A 17,065-nucleotide genomic window follows, 5' to 3' on the forward strand; every position below is an offset into this window, starting at 1 on the left:
TGTTATTCTTGATATTCCCGAGGACGATAGTATGTCTATTATTCTTGGAAGACCCTTTATGAATACTGCAGGGGCTGTTATTGATTGCACTAAAGACAATGTCACTTTTCATGTTAATGGTAACAAGCATACGATACACTTTCCGAGGAAACAACCTCAAGTTCATAGTATCAACTCTATTGGAAAAATTCCATCGATTATATTTGGAGGTTTTGAATTTCCTCTTCCTACTGTCAAGAAGAAATATGATATTCTTATTATTGGGGATGTGCATATACCCGTTGAGGTAACATAGTGTTATTCCAAATTTCTCCGGTTCCATGTTATTCGGAATGAGTTCGTTAACAAGACTTGATCAACCTTGTTAGTGGATTCCTTTTGATGATCATGAGATGGATGAAACTAGAAGGCACAACCTTCTGTACCCCACTTTTACTTTCTGTTATTTATATTAAATAAAATGAAAATAAATATTTTTCTGTCTGTTATCTGATTATCCGTGCAATATAAAAATGCCTCGAAAATAAAAGTTCTCAAAATGCCCTGAAATTTAAATATGATTTTTTCTAGAACATTTGAGAATATTTCGCACTGAGAACACAGAAGGGGGGTCAACCACCTGCCCACGAGGGTGGAGGGCGCGCCCCCTGCCTCGTGGGCCCACGGTGGCCCTCCTCCACTTATTCCTGCACCCACACACTTCTTCTTCCTCCCACAAACACGAATATCCAGCTCAAGCATGAGTTCTAGCTCATTTTGCTGCCATTTTCGATCTCTTTGCTCAAAGCACCTCTCACAAAACTGCTTGGGGAGATTGTTCCTTGGTATGTGACTCCTCCATTGGTCCAATTAGTTTTTGTTCTAGTGCTTTATTCATTGCAAATTTTTGCTGCTTAGGTGACCCTGTTCTTGAGTTTGCATGTCAAATTTATATGGCCAAAAGTAGTTTTGATGCATGATATAGGCCCTAGGTACTTGTAGGAGTAGTTGCTGTCAATATTATTGAGTTTGGTTTACTTTTATTTTGAAGTTACTAAAAATTTCAGAATTTTCCAGAAAATGATGAGGAGACTTTTGAGGGGCTCATCGAGCCAAAGCTCGAAGGAAAAGGCACCAAAGCCTAAGTATAATCTGCCTCGCACCACGGAGGTTCGGGCGTGTGAATGGCCTTCCGATGATTTCTTGAGAGCTGCCGGTATTTATGAAGATTTTCATGAATTGGCTAAGAACGTAGGCCTCACCGCTTTCCTCCACGACCAATGCGATCAGTATCTCTTACTCACAAATACCTTTGTGCAAAACTTTCATTTCCATTCTAGGAGCTCACCACATACGGTGGAGTTTCATTTATATGATGAGCATAAGGAGATGCCACTCTATGATTTGTGTCGGGTTTGTTTAGTCCCTTTTGAGGGCAAGACAGAAGAACCACATCGCAATGATGTGGAGGGGTTTATTGATACTATCACTGTAGGGGAAACAAGGAAGGTTTCCGATGCACGAATCACTAGCATACATTTTCCTGTTTTACGTTATTTTGCATTATTTGCTAGTCGTTACTTAATTGGTCGCGAAAACTGTGGAAACCTTAGTATCCCTGATATTATTATTTTGCTCCACGGTTTATATGGTGATAACTCTGTTAGTATGGGCGGCATTATTGCTAAAGGTTAAGTCTGAACTGTACCAAGGGCCCCATCTTTGGAGGCATCTATGCTTCACGCCTAGATGCACATTTTAACATACCTATTAGGCATTAGGAGAAGGAAGAAAAGGTGCTGCCTCATGTTTATCTAGATTATAAAAGTTTGGTGGCACATGATTTTATTGTTAAGAACAGGGAAGGAGAGCTTAAATACCAATTGTTATTTAATAAACATCATCTTGAGACTATTACCCTGCCTGCTCCTTCTTTGTTTGATTTATCTGTAGGCCAGTACCTTGTTCCGTTAAAGGCTATTCATGCCTATCGGAACCCTGCACTAGCCATGGAGCCAGAGCCGGAACCACAAGTTGATCCTCCATGACAGTCTAATTATCAGTGGGATCCGGAAATGATTGTCAGCCAGTGGCAATCGAAGTCTTCCTCTTCTTCATCTCAGTACGACCCCAACTACTATTATGGATATCCGCCAGCCCAGCCATGGCCATAGACCAACTTAGGCCAAAAGCCTAATCTTGGGGGAGTACGTATTTCTCACCGACATTACATTTATGTTCACACACTCATTGCTAGATGTCGGTGTTCATACTTTTTCATTGTATCATCCATGCTAGTTTATTTTCCTTTTTATGCTTTCTTCTTGTGTGTTTAATAAACCTTAAGAAAACCAAAAAATTAGTTGTACCTTTTAGCTAGTTTTAATTTCCATGCTTGTAGTAGTAATTAAAAAGAAAACCCAAAAATATTTCTTGTTCTTCTTTTGCTTGTTGGGAGCTTTCCCGTGTAAATAGTTTTATTTCTTTTCTTTTCTTTGGGGGTCGATAGGAGAAGACCATAATAAATTGTTGAAATGGCTCTTATATGCATAATTGTTGATCTGACAAAAGAGCCCATATTGCCTTGTCTTCTCTTGTTTATTGAATGCTTGCAGATTCCAGCTTAGTCCAATGCGCGCGCACTATTATTATTATTCACATCGTTCAGTCGTGTAAGTGAAAGGCAATTATGACGATATATGATGGACTGACTGAGATGAGAAAAGCTGGTATGAACTCGACCTCTTTTGTTTTTGTAAATATGATTAGTTCATCGTTCCTGATTCCGCCTATTATGAATAAACATGTTTGTAATGACAACTAGAGATCATAGTTTCTTGTGCCATGCTTGATTAGCTATGAGTTATAATGGTTTACCTTGCGTGCCAACATGCTATTGAGATAGTTATGATGTGGTATGATAGGCTGGTATCCTCCTCTGAATGATTTAAGTGACTTGACTTGGCGCATGTTCACGCATGTAGTTGAAACAAAATCGACATAGCCTTCACGATATTTATGTTCATGGTGGATTATATCCTACTCATGCTTGCATTCGATGTTGATTAATTTTGATGCATGTTCATGACTGTTGTCGCCCTCTAGCTGGTCGCTTCCTAGTCTTTTGCTAGCCTTCACTTGTACTAAGTGGGAATACTGCTTGTGCATCCAATCCCTTAAACCCCAAAGTTATTCCACATGAGTCCACTATACCTACCTATATACGGTATCTACCTGCCATTCCAAGTAAATTTGTATGTGTCAAACTCTAAACCTTCAAATAAATATCCTGTTTTGTATGCTCGAATAGCTCATATATCAACTAGGGTTGTCTGTATCTTCCATGTTAGGCGGGTTATTCTCAAGAGGAGTGGACTCCGCTCCTCACTCATGAGATAAATGGCTGGTCACCGGGATGCCCAGTCCCATGCTTTATGCAAACTAAATCAAAATAATTGCAAACAAAACCCCCCCTGGGACTCTTGTTAGTTGGAGGCACTCGTTGTTTCGAGCAAGCCATGGATTGATGCTTGTTGGTGGAAGGGGGAGTATAAACTTTACCATTCTGTTTGGGAACCGCCTATAATATGTGTAGCATGGAAGATACTGCCATCTCTTGGTTGTTATGTTGACAATGAAAGTATACCTCTGTTTCAAAACCGAGCTCTGGAACCTCTACAAATCCCTGCTTCCCTCTGCGAAGGGCCTATCTATTTACTTTTATGTTGAGTCATCATGCTCTTATTAAAAAGCACCAGTTGGAGAGCATCGTTGTCATTTGCATTCATTATTGTTAGTTTACATTGAGTATGACTTGATTGGATCTCTTTTACCATGAATTACAATGTCTAGTCAGTCCTTGGTCTTTAAAGCTACTCTGCATTTATGTTTTGCGGTCTCAGAAAGGGCTAGCGAGATACCACCTTGTTATATCATATTATGATTGTTTTGAGAAAGTGTTGTCATCCGAGATTTATTATTATGGCTCGCTAGTTAATTATGCTATTGATATGAGTAAACTTGAGACCTATGTGTTATTGTGAATGTGGTTAATTATAATCTTTGCTGAAAACTTGAATGCTGGCTTTACATATTTACAACAACAAGAGCAAACAGAGTTTGTAAAAGTTTTTCTTTATCACTTTCAGTTTATCAACTGAATTGCTTGAGGATAAGCAAAGGTTTAAGCTTGGGGGAGTTGATACGTCTCCGTCATATCTACTTTTCCAAACACTTTTGCCCTTGTTTTGGACTCTAACTTGCATGATTTGAATGGAACTAACCCGGACTGATGCTGTTTTCAGCAGAATTACCATGGTGTTATTTATGTGCAGAAACAAACGTTCTCGAAATGACCTAAAACTTCACGGAGCAAATTTTCAGAAAATATGAAAAATACCTGCAAAAGATGAAGGCCAGGGGGCCCACCACCTGTCCACGAGGGTGGGGGGCGCGCCCCCCTACCTCGTGGGCCCCCTGTTGCCTCTCCGACTCCAACTCCAACTCCATATATTGTGTTTCAGGGAGAAAAAATCAGAGAGAAGAATTCATCGCGTTTTACGATACGGAGCCGCCGCCAAGCCCTAAAACCTCTCGGGAGGGCTGATCTAGAGTCCGTTCGGGGCTCCGAAGAGGGGAATCCGTCGCCTTCGTCATCATCAACCATCCTCAATCACCAATTTCATGATGCTCACCGCCGTGCGTGAGTAATTCCATCGTAGGCTTGCTAGACGGTGAAAGGTTGGATGGGATCTATCATGTAATCGAGTTAGTTTTGTTACGGTTTGATCCCTAGTATCCACTATGTTCTGAGATTGATGTTGCTATGACTTTGCTATGCTTAATGCTTGTCACTAGGGCCCTAGTGCCATGATTTCAGATCTGAACCTATTATGTTTTCATCAATATATGAGAGTTCTTGATCCTATCTTGCAAGTCTATAGTCACCTATTATGTGTTATGATCCGTTAACCCCGAAGTGGCAATAATCGGGATACTTACCGGTGATGACCGTAGTTTGATGAGTTCATGTATTCACTATGTGTTAATGCTTTGTTCCAGTTCTCTATTAAAAGGAGGCCTTAATATCCCTTAGTTTCCGTAAGGACCCCGCTGCCACGGGAGGGTAGGACAAAAGATGTCAGGCAAGTTCTTTTTCATAAGCACGTATGACTATGTTCGAAATACATGCCTACATTATATCAATGAACTGGAGCTAGTTCTGTGTCACCCTAGGTTATGACTGTTACATGATGAACCGCATCCGGCATAATTCTCTATCACCGATCCATTGCCTACGAGCTTTCCCTATATTGTTCTCCGCTTATTTACTTTTCCGTTGCTATTGCTATCATCACTACAAAATACCAAAAGCATTACTTTTACTACTGTTACCTTTTGTTACCGTTATCACTACTATCATATTACTTTGCTAGTAAACACTTTGCTGCAGATATTAAGTTTCCAGGTGCGGTTGAATTGACAACTCAGCTGCTAATACTTGAGAATATTCTTTGGCTCCCCTTGTGTTGAATCAATAAATTTGGGTTGAATACTCTACCCTCGAAAATTGTTGCGATCCCCTATACTTGTGGGTTATCACCCCCACCGGCGCGCCTCGCCAGCCGCAGCAGGCCACGGCGCCCTGGGCCGCCGCCCAGAACCCTTGGATGGGACTGGTGCATGCATACAACATGCCCATCCCACGTCCCCCGGTCCCCGGCCTTATGGGACCATGCCCCACCGTGCATCAGGAGATCTTCGTTGCGTCGCAAGCCCCGCCACAGGCGCGGTACCCTGCGCTCCCGACGTCGTACGCCACGCCACAGCAGCCCAAACAGCAGTATGGCGCTGCCTACTACAACACCCCGGCGCCCCCACTCCCTCCTGCTCCATGGGATCCGGCGCTGCTTGCAGCCCTTCACTTCGCTCTGTCTCCAACCAACTATATGGGTGGCGGTGATTGGTATATGGACACCGGAGCCACCACTCATATGTCTTCTCATCCCAGTAATCTCCACACCTCCTATCTCATCAATACTTCCACTCATATTACTGTCAGTGATTGATCATCACTTCCCATTACACATATAGGTCATGCTCCCTTTCCATCTACATCTATGCCTTTGTCACTATCTAACATACTTGTCTCTCCCGATCTTGTCAAGAACCTAGTTTCTGTTCGATCGTTTACTCGTGAAAATCCTGTCACCGTCGAGTTTGACATGCGTGGTTTTTCTGTTAAGGATGCCAGTACCCGGATGGTGCTCCACCTATGTGATAGCCCCGAGGAGCTCTATCCGTTCCACCCACCCGCCTCCACCAACACCTCTCCAGTTGCCCTCTTTGCTGGTGTGGACCTCTGGCACGCTCGCTTGGGACATCCCAACCCCGCCACCCTTCGTCACATTCTTCGGAGTTTTTCTCTCACTTGTAATAAGACCGACGGTCACACTTGTCATGCATGTTGTCTAGGAAAACATAGTCGTATTCCCTTTAGCGCATCCTCCTGGTTGCATCGTATCCGTTTGAACTACTTCATAGTGATGTGTGGACTTCTCCAATTGCGAGTAATACATGCTATATTTATTATCTTGTCGTTCCTGATGATTTTTCGCACTATGTGTGGACTTTCCCATTGCGGCGGAAATCCGATGTCATATCCATCCTTACCACCTTCTACTCCTATGTCACCACGTAGTTTGGTTGCTCCATTCATGCTCTATAAACCGACAACGGGAAGGAGTTCGATAATCTTGCGGTTCGCAATCTCCTCGCCACACATGGAACGATCTTTCGTCTCACTTGCCCCTATACCTCGCAACAAAATGGGCACGCCGAACAGGTTTTACACACTCTTAATGATTGCGTCCGTACACTATTATTTCACGCTAATGTGCCACCCCATTTTTGGCCTCACGTCCTCGCCACCGCATCACTTCTCATTAATATACGGCCATGTCGTGTTCGCGGCAAGTTTGCACCGCATCACTTGCTCTTTGGGAGCCCGCCATCCTATGACGATCTTCGCATCTTTGGGTGTCTTTGCTATCCTAGCATCACCTCCACCACCCCTCATAAACTTGCTCCTTGCTCCATTGCGTGCATCTTTCTGGGCTACCCTCCTAACACCAAAGGCTACCACTGCTACGACCCCATCTCACATCGTGTACTCACTTCCCGACATGTTTACTTTGATAAAAGGGTTTTTCTGTTTCATCAGGTTCCACCGGTCATCTCGTCATCATCATCGTCCTCGCCGCCGGCCACCGGCGGCTCATCGTTGGTTTCTCATGGTGTGCGCCCCTCGCGCCACCCTTGGGCCGCCTACTGGCTTTGACCCGCTGCCATGCACTCCAGATGCTTCGGCCGCGACAACCTCTTCACCGACCCGTACGGCTGCCATGGCAGAGGGCTCAACGCCCAGTGTCGTTGCATCGGCTGGCGAGGCAGCATCCCCGGTGCCCTCCTCACCCGCTGCCTCAGCGGCCACATCCGTGCCCGCGGGTTCAGCTGTGACGGGCTCTCCATCGACCTCCGCGGGTTCGGCCACGGCGGCCTCTCCGGCGCCCTTCGCGGGTTCGTTTGCGACATGCCCCTCACCGCCTCCTTCGCCCCTTGTGTCGTCGGCCACCTCGTGTTCGGCCGTGACGGGATCTTCGCCTGTTGCCCCCCTCCGTAGACTCGCTGCCCTGCCGCATGCTGACTCGCGCTCGGGCTGGTGTGCAATGCCCGAGTCACCATACTCCGCCAATGAGTACCTCCTTGTGGCCTCCACCTCGGCGCCGTCACCCCCCCATCGTTCGCTCGAGCCACTCTCCGTGATCCTCACTAGCTCGCTGCGATGCAGGAGAAGTTTGATGCTCTTCAGCGCAACCGCACCTGGCAGTTGGTTCCTCGCCCCCCGCATGCTAATGTCATCAGTGGCAAATGGGTCTTTCGCCATATGACTCTGACCGACGGGACTCTTGAGCGGTACAAGGCTCGTTGGGTAGTCCGCGGTTTTTGCCTGCGTGCCGGTGTTGACTTCACCGACACCTTTCCCCCGACTGTTAAACCAGCCACCACCGCGCTGTTCTGTAGCTTGCGGTCTCTCGCGCTTGGCCCGTCCATTAGATGGATGTCTCCAACGCCTTTCTTCATGGCCACCTTGCCAAACAGGTCTACTGTCAGCAGCCCACTGGCTTCGTCGATGCCACTCAGCCCGATCACGTGTACCTGCTCTCGCGCTCTCTCTATGGGCTCAAGTAGGCTCCTCGTGCGTTGTACCAGCGGATTGCTGCATTTCTTTAGCAGCTTGGGTTTCGAGCTACTCGCTCCGATGCCTCCCTGTTCGTGTACCATCACGACAGCGGGACTGCTTATCTGCTACTCTACGTCGATGACATCATTCTGACAGCTTCTTCGGCCAAGCTCCTTCTCCAGCTCACAGCTCGTCTCGACACCGAGTTCGCTATCAAGGACCTTGGTCCTTTGCACTACTTCCTCGGGATCGAGGTGGTGTGGCACGCAGATGGGTTCTTTCTTCATCAACAGCAGTACGCCCAGGAGCTACTCGAGCGAGCTAGCATGCTTAACTGCAAGCCTGTACCTACGCCTATCGACACAAAGGCCAAGGTCTCTGCACTTGATGGCTCTCCAGCACAGGACGTTGTTTTCTACAGGTCCATTGTTGGTGCTCTTCAGTACTTGACGCTCACCCGGCCAGACTTGCAGTATGACATTCAGCAGGTGTCCCTCACATGCATGCTCCACGCGACTCACACTGGAACTTGGTGAAGCGGATCCTCCATTACATCTGCGGCACCATGACTCTGGGTCTCACGTTGACAGCGTCCTCTTTCGCTGACTTGGTCGCCTACTCGGATGATGATTGGGCTGGTTGTCCCGACACTCGTCGCTCCACCTCTGGTTACTGCGTTTATCTTGGGCCCTCTCTCATATCGTGGTCGTCTAAAGGACAACCCACGGTGTCCAGATCAAGTGTCGAGGTCGAGTAACGGGCAGTGGCTAACGCCGTTACCCAATGTTCCTGGCTACGACAACTTCTTCAGGAGTTGCACCTTGGCGTGGCCAAGGCTACTGTTGTCTATTGTGACAACGTCTCCGCCGTCTACTCTCCGCCAACCCTATTCATCATCATCGCACGAAGCATATCTAGCTCCACAACTACTTCGTGTGTGAGCAGGTGGCTCTTGGGTATGTTCGTGTCTCTCATGTTCCTACTACTCAGCAGTTCGCCGATGTCATGACCAAGGGGTTACCGAAGCCTACATTTGAGGAGTTCCGGTCCAGTCTATGCGTCACGGGTGACGTATCGACTGCGCGCCGGGGGGGGGGGGGGGGGGTGTTGAATATATGTATAGGCTATAAATGGCATGTATGGTTAGGATCTTTTCCTACCAAGCCCCGCCTCCTGTTTCCTTGTACAGTCGAGGCCGTGGGATACGTCCTGTACATATATAGCGTGCGTGTATGCATCCAATCTAATTGAGAGTTGCATTTCCTAACCATACATGTCAATCTCTCGAAATTTTTAAACTAGAATCACTCGGTGAGAGAAATAGCAAAGATTCAAATTTCAGTGGCAGATGAAATAGCAAAGACTCAAACTTTCAGGAAAAAAAACAAAGCTCAGTTCATCCAAGTCGATCTCAAAAGGTACAGAAAAGAAAAACGACTTAGGACATGTCACACAGGTTATCCAAGTCGCAGGCCACAAGAATCAGTTCAGTTCTGGATCAGCGAAATTCCCCTCGGAGCAACGGCCGATGGCATCGACCGTCGGCGCCGCGCCGATGACGGCCTCGCCGCCGCGCTGCGCGCGCGCTACCGCGTCCACAGCCTTTACGACTCGGGCGCTCCGCTCCTGGCGTTCCTCGCCGCGTCCGCGGCCGCCCGGGGGGCCGGTGAGCCCCCGCGGGCCGCCGTCGTCGTCGGCGGAGGCGCCATCCAAGTCGACGCCGCCTTCCTCGACGCGGCCCCGTGCCTCCGCTGCGTCGTGACCACCGCCGCCGGCCTGGACCACGTCGACCTCACCGAGTGCGCGCGCCGGGGCGTCGCCGTGGCCGGCGCCGGTGAGACATTCTCCACTGACGTGGCGGATCACGCCGTCGGGCTCCTCCTCGACGTGCTCCGGCGCGTCTCGGCGGCCGACCGGTTCGTCCGGCGCGGGCTGTGGCCGGCGCGCGGGGACTACCCGCTTGGCTCCAAGGTCCGTCGTTTCCTTCTCTACTGAAATACTACCAAGCAGATAATTTCTGAAGTATTTCCTCTTTTTGATCCGAAAAGCACAGCAAATTTCGGTCCCTGTCAACTAGACTGTTTGGTTAAACTGCCGAGATTTGAATCCACATCTTGCCATAAACTGTAGGATTTAGTTTTGCAAAAATGCTTCTGGTTCATTGCTCAAGGAGAACAACAGTAGGGTGCTAGAATTCAGAGTGTTCTCTGTTTGCAAAACTGAATGTTGACAGAGAAGATCAGGATTAGGGGATAACTCACACCACGCATTCTCATTGATCGAGTAGGGGGTATATATACAGCTTAGTGCTACCTGCCTACTTAGTGGAGATCATGGGGTGGAGAAACTACCCGACGTGCGCCACGATCTGGCTGCACGAGCCGGTGCGCGTCGTGTACACGGTGACTATACAGAGGGCGTACACGACGGCATACTACTGCCTAACACTGAAAATCTCTTACAGTAAAAAAAAAACTGAAAATCTCTAGTCTGGAGTCGGACACTGGGTACTATGTCACATTGATTCCCCCAAGTTCTGTTCTTTGCATACATATGTTTTATCTCAAACAGAAACTGATGTCAATATTTATTCCGATGATGCACCAGCTCAGTGGCAAGCGAGTAGGCATCATCGGTTTGGGGAGCATCGGTACATTGATCGCGAGGCGGCTCGAGGCATTTGGCTGCACCATCTCCTATCACTCCAGAAGGGCCAAGGATTCAGCAACCATCTCGTACAAATATTTCCCCAGTGTCATCAGCCTCGCTCTCGAATCCGACGTGCTGGTCGTCGCCTGCGCTCTCAACGATCAGACACGGCACATTGTCAACAAGGAAGTCCTGGAGGCGCTAGGGAAAGACGGCGTCATCGTGAACATTGCCCGCGGAGGGAACGTCGATGAGGCGGCGCTGATCCGCGCACTCAAGGGAGGGGGGATAGCGGGCGCGGGCCTCGATGTCTTTGAGATGGAGCCTGTGGTGCCGGCAGAGCTACTCTCCATGGAAAATGTGGTGCTCACAGCGCATGAGGCCGTCTTCACTGTGGAGTCGGCCTCTGATATTTCGGACCTCATGATCGGGAACCTTGAGGCGTTCTTCCAAGGTAAGCCATTGCTCACGCCGGTGCTTCCGGAGCAAATGCTGTAGATGATACAACAACAGATCAGACCACGTGAGGTTTCATATGACATTTGTGATTGATGTTACATGCGACAAGTAGATAGTATATATATTGCTCCTCCTCTGAGTAAGCAAGGGCCGCGCCAGCATCATTAGTGGCGGTTCTTAAAATGCAGCAAGGGACATTTATAAGAATAAATGCGCATGGTCTGTAATTAGAAAAGGATGGTGGAGAAAGCCAATATCTTGGTCTATAAGTATGTGAAGTACTTGACTGCTCAATGTTTTACTGATCACTACCAGTCTACCATGCATGCAAATCCGATGTAGCTGAACATGAATATCACGTCCGGTTCGCTCCAGTAGCTGCTGCATCTCTGAAGAACCAGGTGTGTACATGTACGTAGCAGCCCACAGCTATTTTGATTGTCGAGCCATGTACATCATGCATGCCCGTGAAATTTGGCAGAAACTTGTGATGAAATTTAAAGTTGAACTCCATCCATGTGGCAGGATAAAAGCAAGGAACACCTCCCTGGTCAGGTGGTGGTAACTGGCTAAATGCCCAGGTATGCAGTAAATGAGCTCGCTGCCCTTATGGGATTTCCATGTTCCTGTAATCTGATACAAAACTCAACCGACAAAAGAGCGCCATGACTCTCTGAAGGCGAAGATTTCTCGCTCAGAAATATGTACATGCCAATCGGGGATGAATGGTGGACTTATGATCAGGCGAAGGATGAAGGTTAGGTGGTCGCTGCTCAAGCAGCAGATTCTAAACCCTGCCTGGTTCTGCCCCTTCTCAGCAAAACTGTGCCATTTCAGAAATAATTGTAGGGTAAGTTTTGCAAATTGCTTCTGGTTCATTGCTCAAGAAGGTAGAGTGATCTGTAGTCTGGGTACATTGTGCGGGTGGTCATCATTCACTCACTGTTCCCAAGTCCTGGACAAGTTTCCCCCTTGTTAGATGGTTACCAGTCGAAGGCTCTAGGCGCAAGGATAAGGTGGAATTGGAAATTATATGTGGGCTCGTGTTAAGTTTAGTGTACCTAAAGCCATCACAAAATTGTTACTATCACTTGTGGAAGGGAACATAATTTTTTTCAAGTGAAGTATGAAAACGTTCCGTGATTTTGCGAGACAGGCGGGCAAAGCGGACACTCACACCTTGAATGTGGAACAGACGAGCGTGAGACGAAGGACTTCAAATGGTGCCATGGCTTAACGCTGGTCATGAAACATGGTAGGGTTGAGGAGCCGTCTTAAGGGGCAGAGGATTCGATGCTAGAGGTCGTAGTGGGGTTATGATGATGCACGTAGAGGACACGGGCATGGTGAGTTCTTTGATTGGCGATTACACCAGGAGCATACCTTCCCCAAGCAAAACCAGGGTGGTCAGAACAATGGTACAAGGAAACTTAATGGCACAAAAAGCAGCCCATGTGAAGCCTAGGAATGTGCCAAGGCGGATAAGAATCACTAGTAGAAAAAGGGGCTTTCGTTAAACCTGGCTAGCCCATTAGTCTCGGTTCTGCCACGAGCCGGGACCAATGGATGCATTCGTCCCGGTTCGTGAGCCCAGGGGGCCGGCCGGGGCCTCGTGGGCATTGGTCCCGGTTCGTATGGACCCATTTGTCCCGGTTCCAGGCACGAACCGGGACCAATGGGCCTCGCTCCTGGCCCACAAACATAGGTCCCGGTTCTTGGCTCGAACCGGGACAGAAGGCTGGGCTTTAGTCCCGGTTCCAGCCACGAACCGGGACAAATGAGCTTCCTATATATACCCCATCGGCGGTGAGCAGAGCACTCCACAGTGCTCTGTTTTTTGCTGGTCGGCGAGGAAGGGCATTTGGGTGCTCTAGCTCACCTCTTATGCATGTGAGGTGTTTGATGAAATGCCCGAGCCACATTAGTTAAGCTTTCTCCTCTCGAAGCTCTACCTCGGAGCTCCATTTTTTCCGAGATTTGTCTAGGTTTAGCGGTCCATCACGCCTCGTCCTCGTCTTCACCGCCATTGATCTCGTCGCGGCACCACCGTGGTGAGCCTCTTATTCTTATCTTCTTTCTGAAAGAAAAAAAAATCTTACTTTAGATAGATACTTGTCTAATTTTCTTACTTTTGACACACATAATTATATATAATGCACGCAGATGAACCGGCAATGGATGTACGGTGACAGACACACCTCCGAGTACATTAAGGGCGTGCGTAAATTTCTCGAAGTGGCTGAGGCAAACAAGCAGAATGGTTTTATGTGTTGTCCATGCCCTGATTGTGGGAATACGATGTCTTACTCTGACAAGAAAATCCTTCACACCCACCTGCTTTATAAAGGTTTCATGCCCCCCTATAATGTTTGGACGATGCACGGAGAAATATGAGTTATGATGGAAGACAGCGAAGAAGAAGAGGGCGATGACAACTATGTGCCCCCTGAATACAGTGATGCTGCAAGGGGGGAAGTTGAAGATCAAGAGGAAGCTGAAGATCAAAAGGAAGCTGAAGATCAAGAGGAACCAGACGATGTGCCCGATGATGATCTCTGTCGGGTCATTGTTGATGCAAGGGAAAAGTGTGAAAGTGAAAAGGAGAAGCTGAAGTTCGATCGCATGTTAGAGGATCACAAAAAAGGGTTGTACCCCAATTGCGAAGATGGCAACACAAAGCTCGGTACCGTACTGGAATTGCTGAAGTGGAAGGCAGAGAATGTTGTGCCTGACAAAGGATTTGAGAAGCTACTGAAAATATTGAAGAAGAATCTTCCAAATGATAACGAATTGCCCGACAGTACGTACGCAGCAAAGAAGGTCGTATGCCCTCTAGGATTGGAGGTGGAGAAGATACATGCATGCCCTAATGACTGCATCCTGTACCGTGGTGCGTACAAGGATTTGAACGCATGCCTGGTATGCGGTGCATTGCGGTATAAGATCGGACGAGATGACCCTGGTGATGTTGAAGGCGATACCCGCAGGAAGAGGGTTCCTGCGAAGGTGATGTGGTATGCTCCTATAATACCACGGTTGAAACGACTGTTCAGAAACAAAGAGCATGCGAAGTTTATGCGATGGCACAGTGAGGACCATAAGAAAGACGGGAAATTGAGAGCACCCGCTCACGGGTCGCAGTGGAGAAAAATCGAGAGAAAGTACTGGGCTCAGTTTGCAGGTGACCCAAGGACCGTATGGTTTGGTTTAAGCGCGGATGGCATTAATTCTTTCGGGGAGCAGAGCAGCAATCACAGCACCTGGCCCGTGACTCTATGTATGTATAACCTTCCTCCTTGGTTATGCATGAAGCGGAAGTTCATTATGATGCCAATTCTCATCCAAGGCCCTAAGCAACCCGACAACGACATTGATGTATACCTAAGCCCATTAGTTGAAGAACTTTTACAGCTGTGGAATAGAAAGTGTGTGGGATGAGCACAAACAGGTGGAATTTAACCTGCGTGCGTTGCTGTTTGTAACCATCAACGATTGTCCCGCTCTTAGTAACCTTTCAGGACAGACAAATAAGGGATACCACGCATGCACGCACTGTTTAGCTGACACCGAAAGTATATACCTGAACAGATGCAGGAAGAATGTGTATCTGGGCCATCGTCGATTTCTCCCGACCAACCATCAATGTCGAAAGAAAGGCAAACACTTCAAAGGCGAGGTAGATCACCGGAAGAAGCCCGCCATGCGTACCGGTGATCACGTACTTGACAGGTGGAATTTTACCAAAGAAGAGAAGGAAATCTTTTTTGAATGCCTGCTCAGTATGAAGGTCCCGACTGGCTTCTCGTCGAATATAAAGGGAATAATAAATATTCTAGAGAAAAAAATTCCAGAACCTAAAGTCTCATGACTGCCACGTGATTATGACGCAACTGCTTACGGTTGCATTGAGTGGGCTTCTACCGGAAAACGTCCAATTAGCCATTGTGAAGCTATGTGCATTTCTCAATGCAATCTCTCAGAAGGTGATCGATCCAGAAATCATACCAAGGCTAAGGAGTGATGTGGAGCAATGTCTTGTCAGTTTTGAGCTGGTGTTCCCACCATCCTTCTTCAATATCATGACGCACGTCCTAGTTCATCTAGTCGACGAGATTGTCATTCTGGGCCCCGTATTTCTACACAATATGTTCCCCTTTGAGAGGTTCATGGGAGTCCTAAACAAATATGTCCGTAACTGTGCTAGGCCAGAAGGAAGCATCTCCATGGGCCATCAAACAGAGGATGTCATTGGGTTTTGTGTTGACTTCATTCCTGGACTTAAGAAGATATGTCTCCCTAAATCGCGGTATGATGGAAGACTGACTGGAAAAGGCACGCTAGGAGCGGACACAATAATATGCAGGGACAGACATTCTTGGTCTCAAGCACACTACACAGTTCTACAGAACTCTACCTTGGTGACCCCATATGTCGATGAACACAAGAACAGTCTGCGCTTCAAACACCCGGAGCAGTGTGATGACTGGATTACATGTGAACACATCATGACTTTCAGCAGTTGGTTGGAAACACGTCTCAGAGGTGACAACACTGTTTGTGATGAGCTGTACTCGTTGTCCAGGGGACCATCTTCGACTGTATTGACTTACAAAGGATACGAGATAAATGAGAATACATTTTACACGATCGCCAAGATCAAAAGAGCACCAACCAAAACAGTGGTGTCCGCTTTGATGCAGCAACAGAGAGGGGAAAGGACACATATTATGGTTACATAGTGGACATATGGGAACTTGACTACGGACATGATTTTAAGGTCCCTTTGTTTAAGTGCAAATGGTTCAATCTGTCAGGAGGCGGGGTACAGGTAGACCCACAGTACGGAATGACAACAGTGGATCTGAACAATTTTCGGTACACTGACGAACCGTTCGTCCTAGCCAATGATGTGGCATAGGTTATCTATGTGAAGGACATGTCTACCAAACCGAGAAAAAGAAAATATAAGGAAGCGAATACATCATACGATAAGCCAAAGCGCCACATAGTTCTTTCAGGAAAAGGGGACATCGTGGGAGTGGAGGGCAAGACAAACATGTCCGAAGATTATGAAAAGTTTCATGAAATTCCTCCCTTCAAAGTCAAAGCTGACCCAAGCATCCTGATAAACGATGAAGATTATCCATGGTTACGGCGCAATAAGCAAAGCACACAAGCGAAGAAAAAGTGAAGACTTTCTGTCCATAACTATTATGATGATACCATGCCAACTTTCAACATTTTCCTAGTTCATTTGAAATTCATGTTGTAATAGACGAGTTTCCGTATGAAACCCTGATATCTCGAAACAGATTGTCCGTTTTGTTGAAATGCTTTGAATGTTGCATTTTATAAACCTCTAGTATTATTGAAACTAAAATTATATAGAATTTATGCAACTAAAATTATATAAAATTTTCATAAAGAACTTTTTTGTTACAAACTTTAATAGCAAAAAGAATTATCATAAATTAAATTAAATAAGTGATTAGAAACAAAATAATATAAACTTTAATAAAATATATAAGTAGAAACAAAATAAAATAAAATAAACTTTAATAACATAAATAAAATTTATGAAACTAAAATTATCAAAGTATTTTCTGTTCAAAACATTATAAGCAATCTCTAGTATTATTGAAACTAAAATTACATATAAAATTGATGCAACTAAAATTATCAAAGTATTTTCTGTTCAAAATCATTAAAAGCAAAAGGAGTTTTCATAAAGAACTT

At 46.7% G+C, this 17,065-nt stretch overlaps 1 protein-coding gene across 1 annotated transcript; it reads left to right on the forward strand.

The window, feature by feature from the left end:
- Positions 1 to 7,822: 7,822 nt before the first annotated feature.
- Positions 7,823 to 12,448, forward strand: LOC147983022 (uncharacterized). Its single transcript, XM_087540623.1, has 7 exons — positions 7,823 to 8,146; positions 8,275 to 8,709; positions 9,167 to 9,292; positions 9,524 to 10,192; positions 10,829 to 11,324; positions 11,645 to 11,730; positions 11,855 to 12,448. The coding sequence occupies exons 1-7, from the start codon at positions 7,823 to 7,825 to the stop codon at positions 11,900 to 11,902; spliced, it is 2,184 nt and encodes a 727-aa protein (XP_087396749.1). The 3' UTR covers positions 11,903 to 12,448.
- The last annotated feature ends 4,617 nt before the right edge of the window (positions 12,449 to 17,065 follow it).

This window comes from Triticum urartu, chromosome 2A (genome assembly GCF_056163025.1).
Source record: "Triticum urartu cultivar PI428250 chromosome 2A, HENAU_Tu73, whole genome shotgun sequence".
In the NCBI taxonomy this organism is placed as follows: Eukaryota; Viridiplantae; Streptophyta; class Magnoliopsida; order Poales; family Poaceae; genus Triticum; species Triticum urartu.

What these genes read in the sequence shown, in the direction of transcription:
- LOC147983022 (XM_087540623.1), top strand. Translation starts at nt 7,823, where the DNA reads ATGCAGGAGAAGTTTGATGCTCTTCAGCGCAACCGCACCTGGCAGTTG. An exon ending in TGCAGTATGACATTCAGCAG is followed by an intron (nt 8,710 to 9,166) that starts GTGTCCCTCACA and finishes GTGTGTGAGCAG; the next exon opens with GTGGCTCTTGGGTATGTTCG. An exon ending in CCTTGAGGCGTTCTTCCAAG is followed by an intron (nt 11,325 to 11,644) that starts GTAAGCCATTGC and finishes GATCACTACCAG; the next exon opens with TCTACCATGCATGCAAATCC.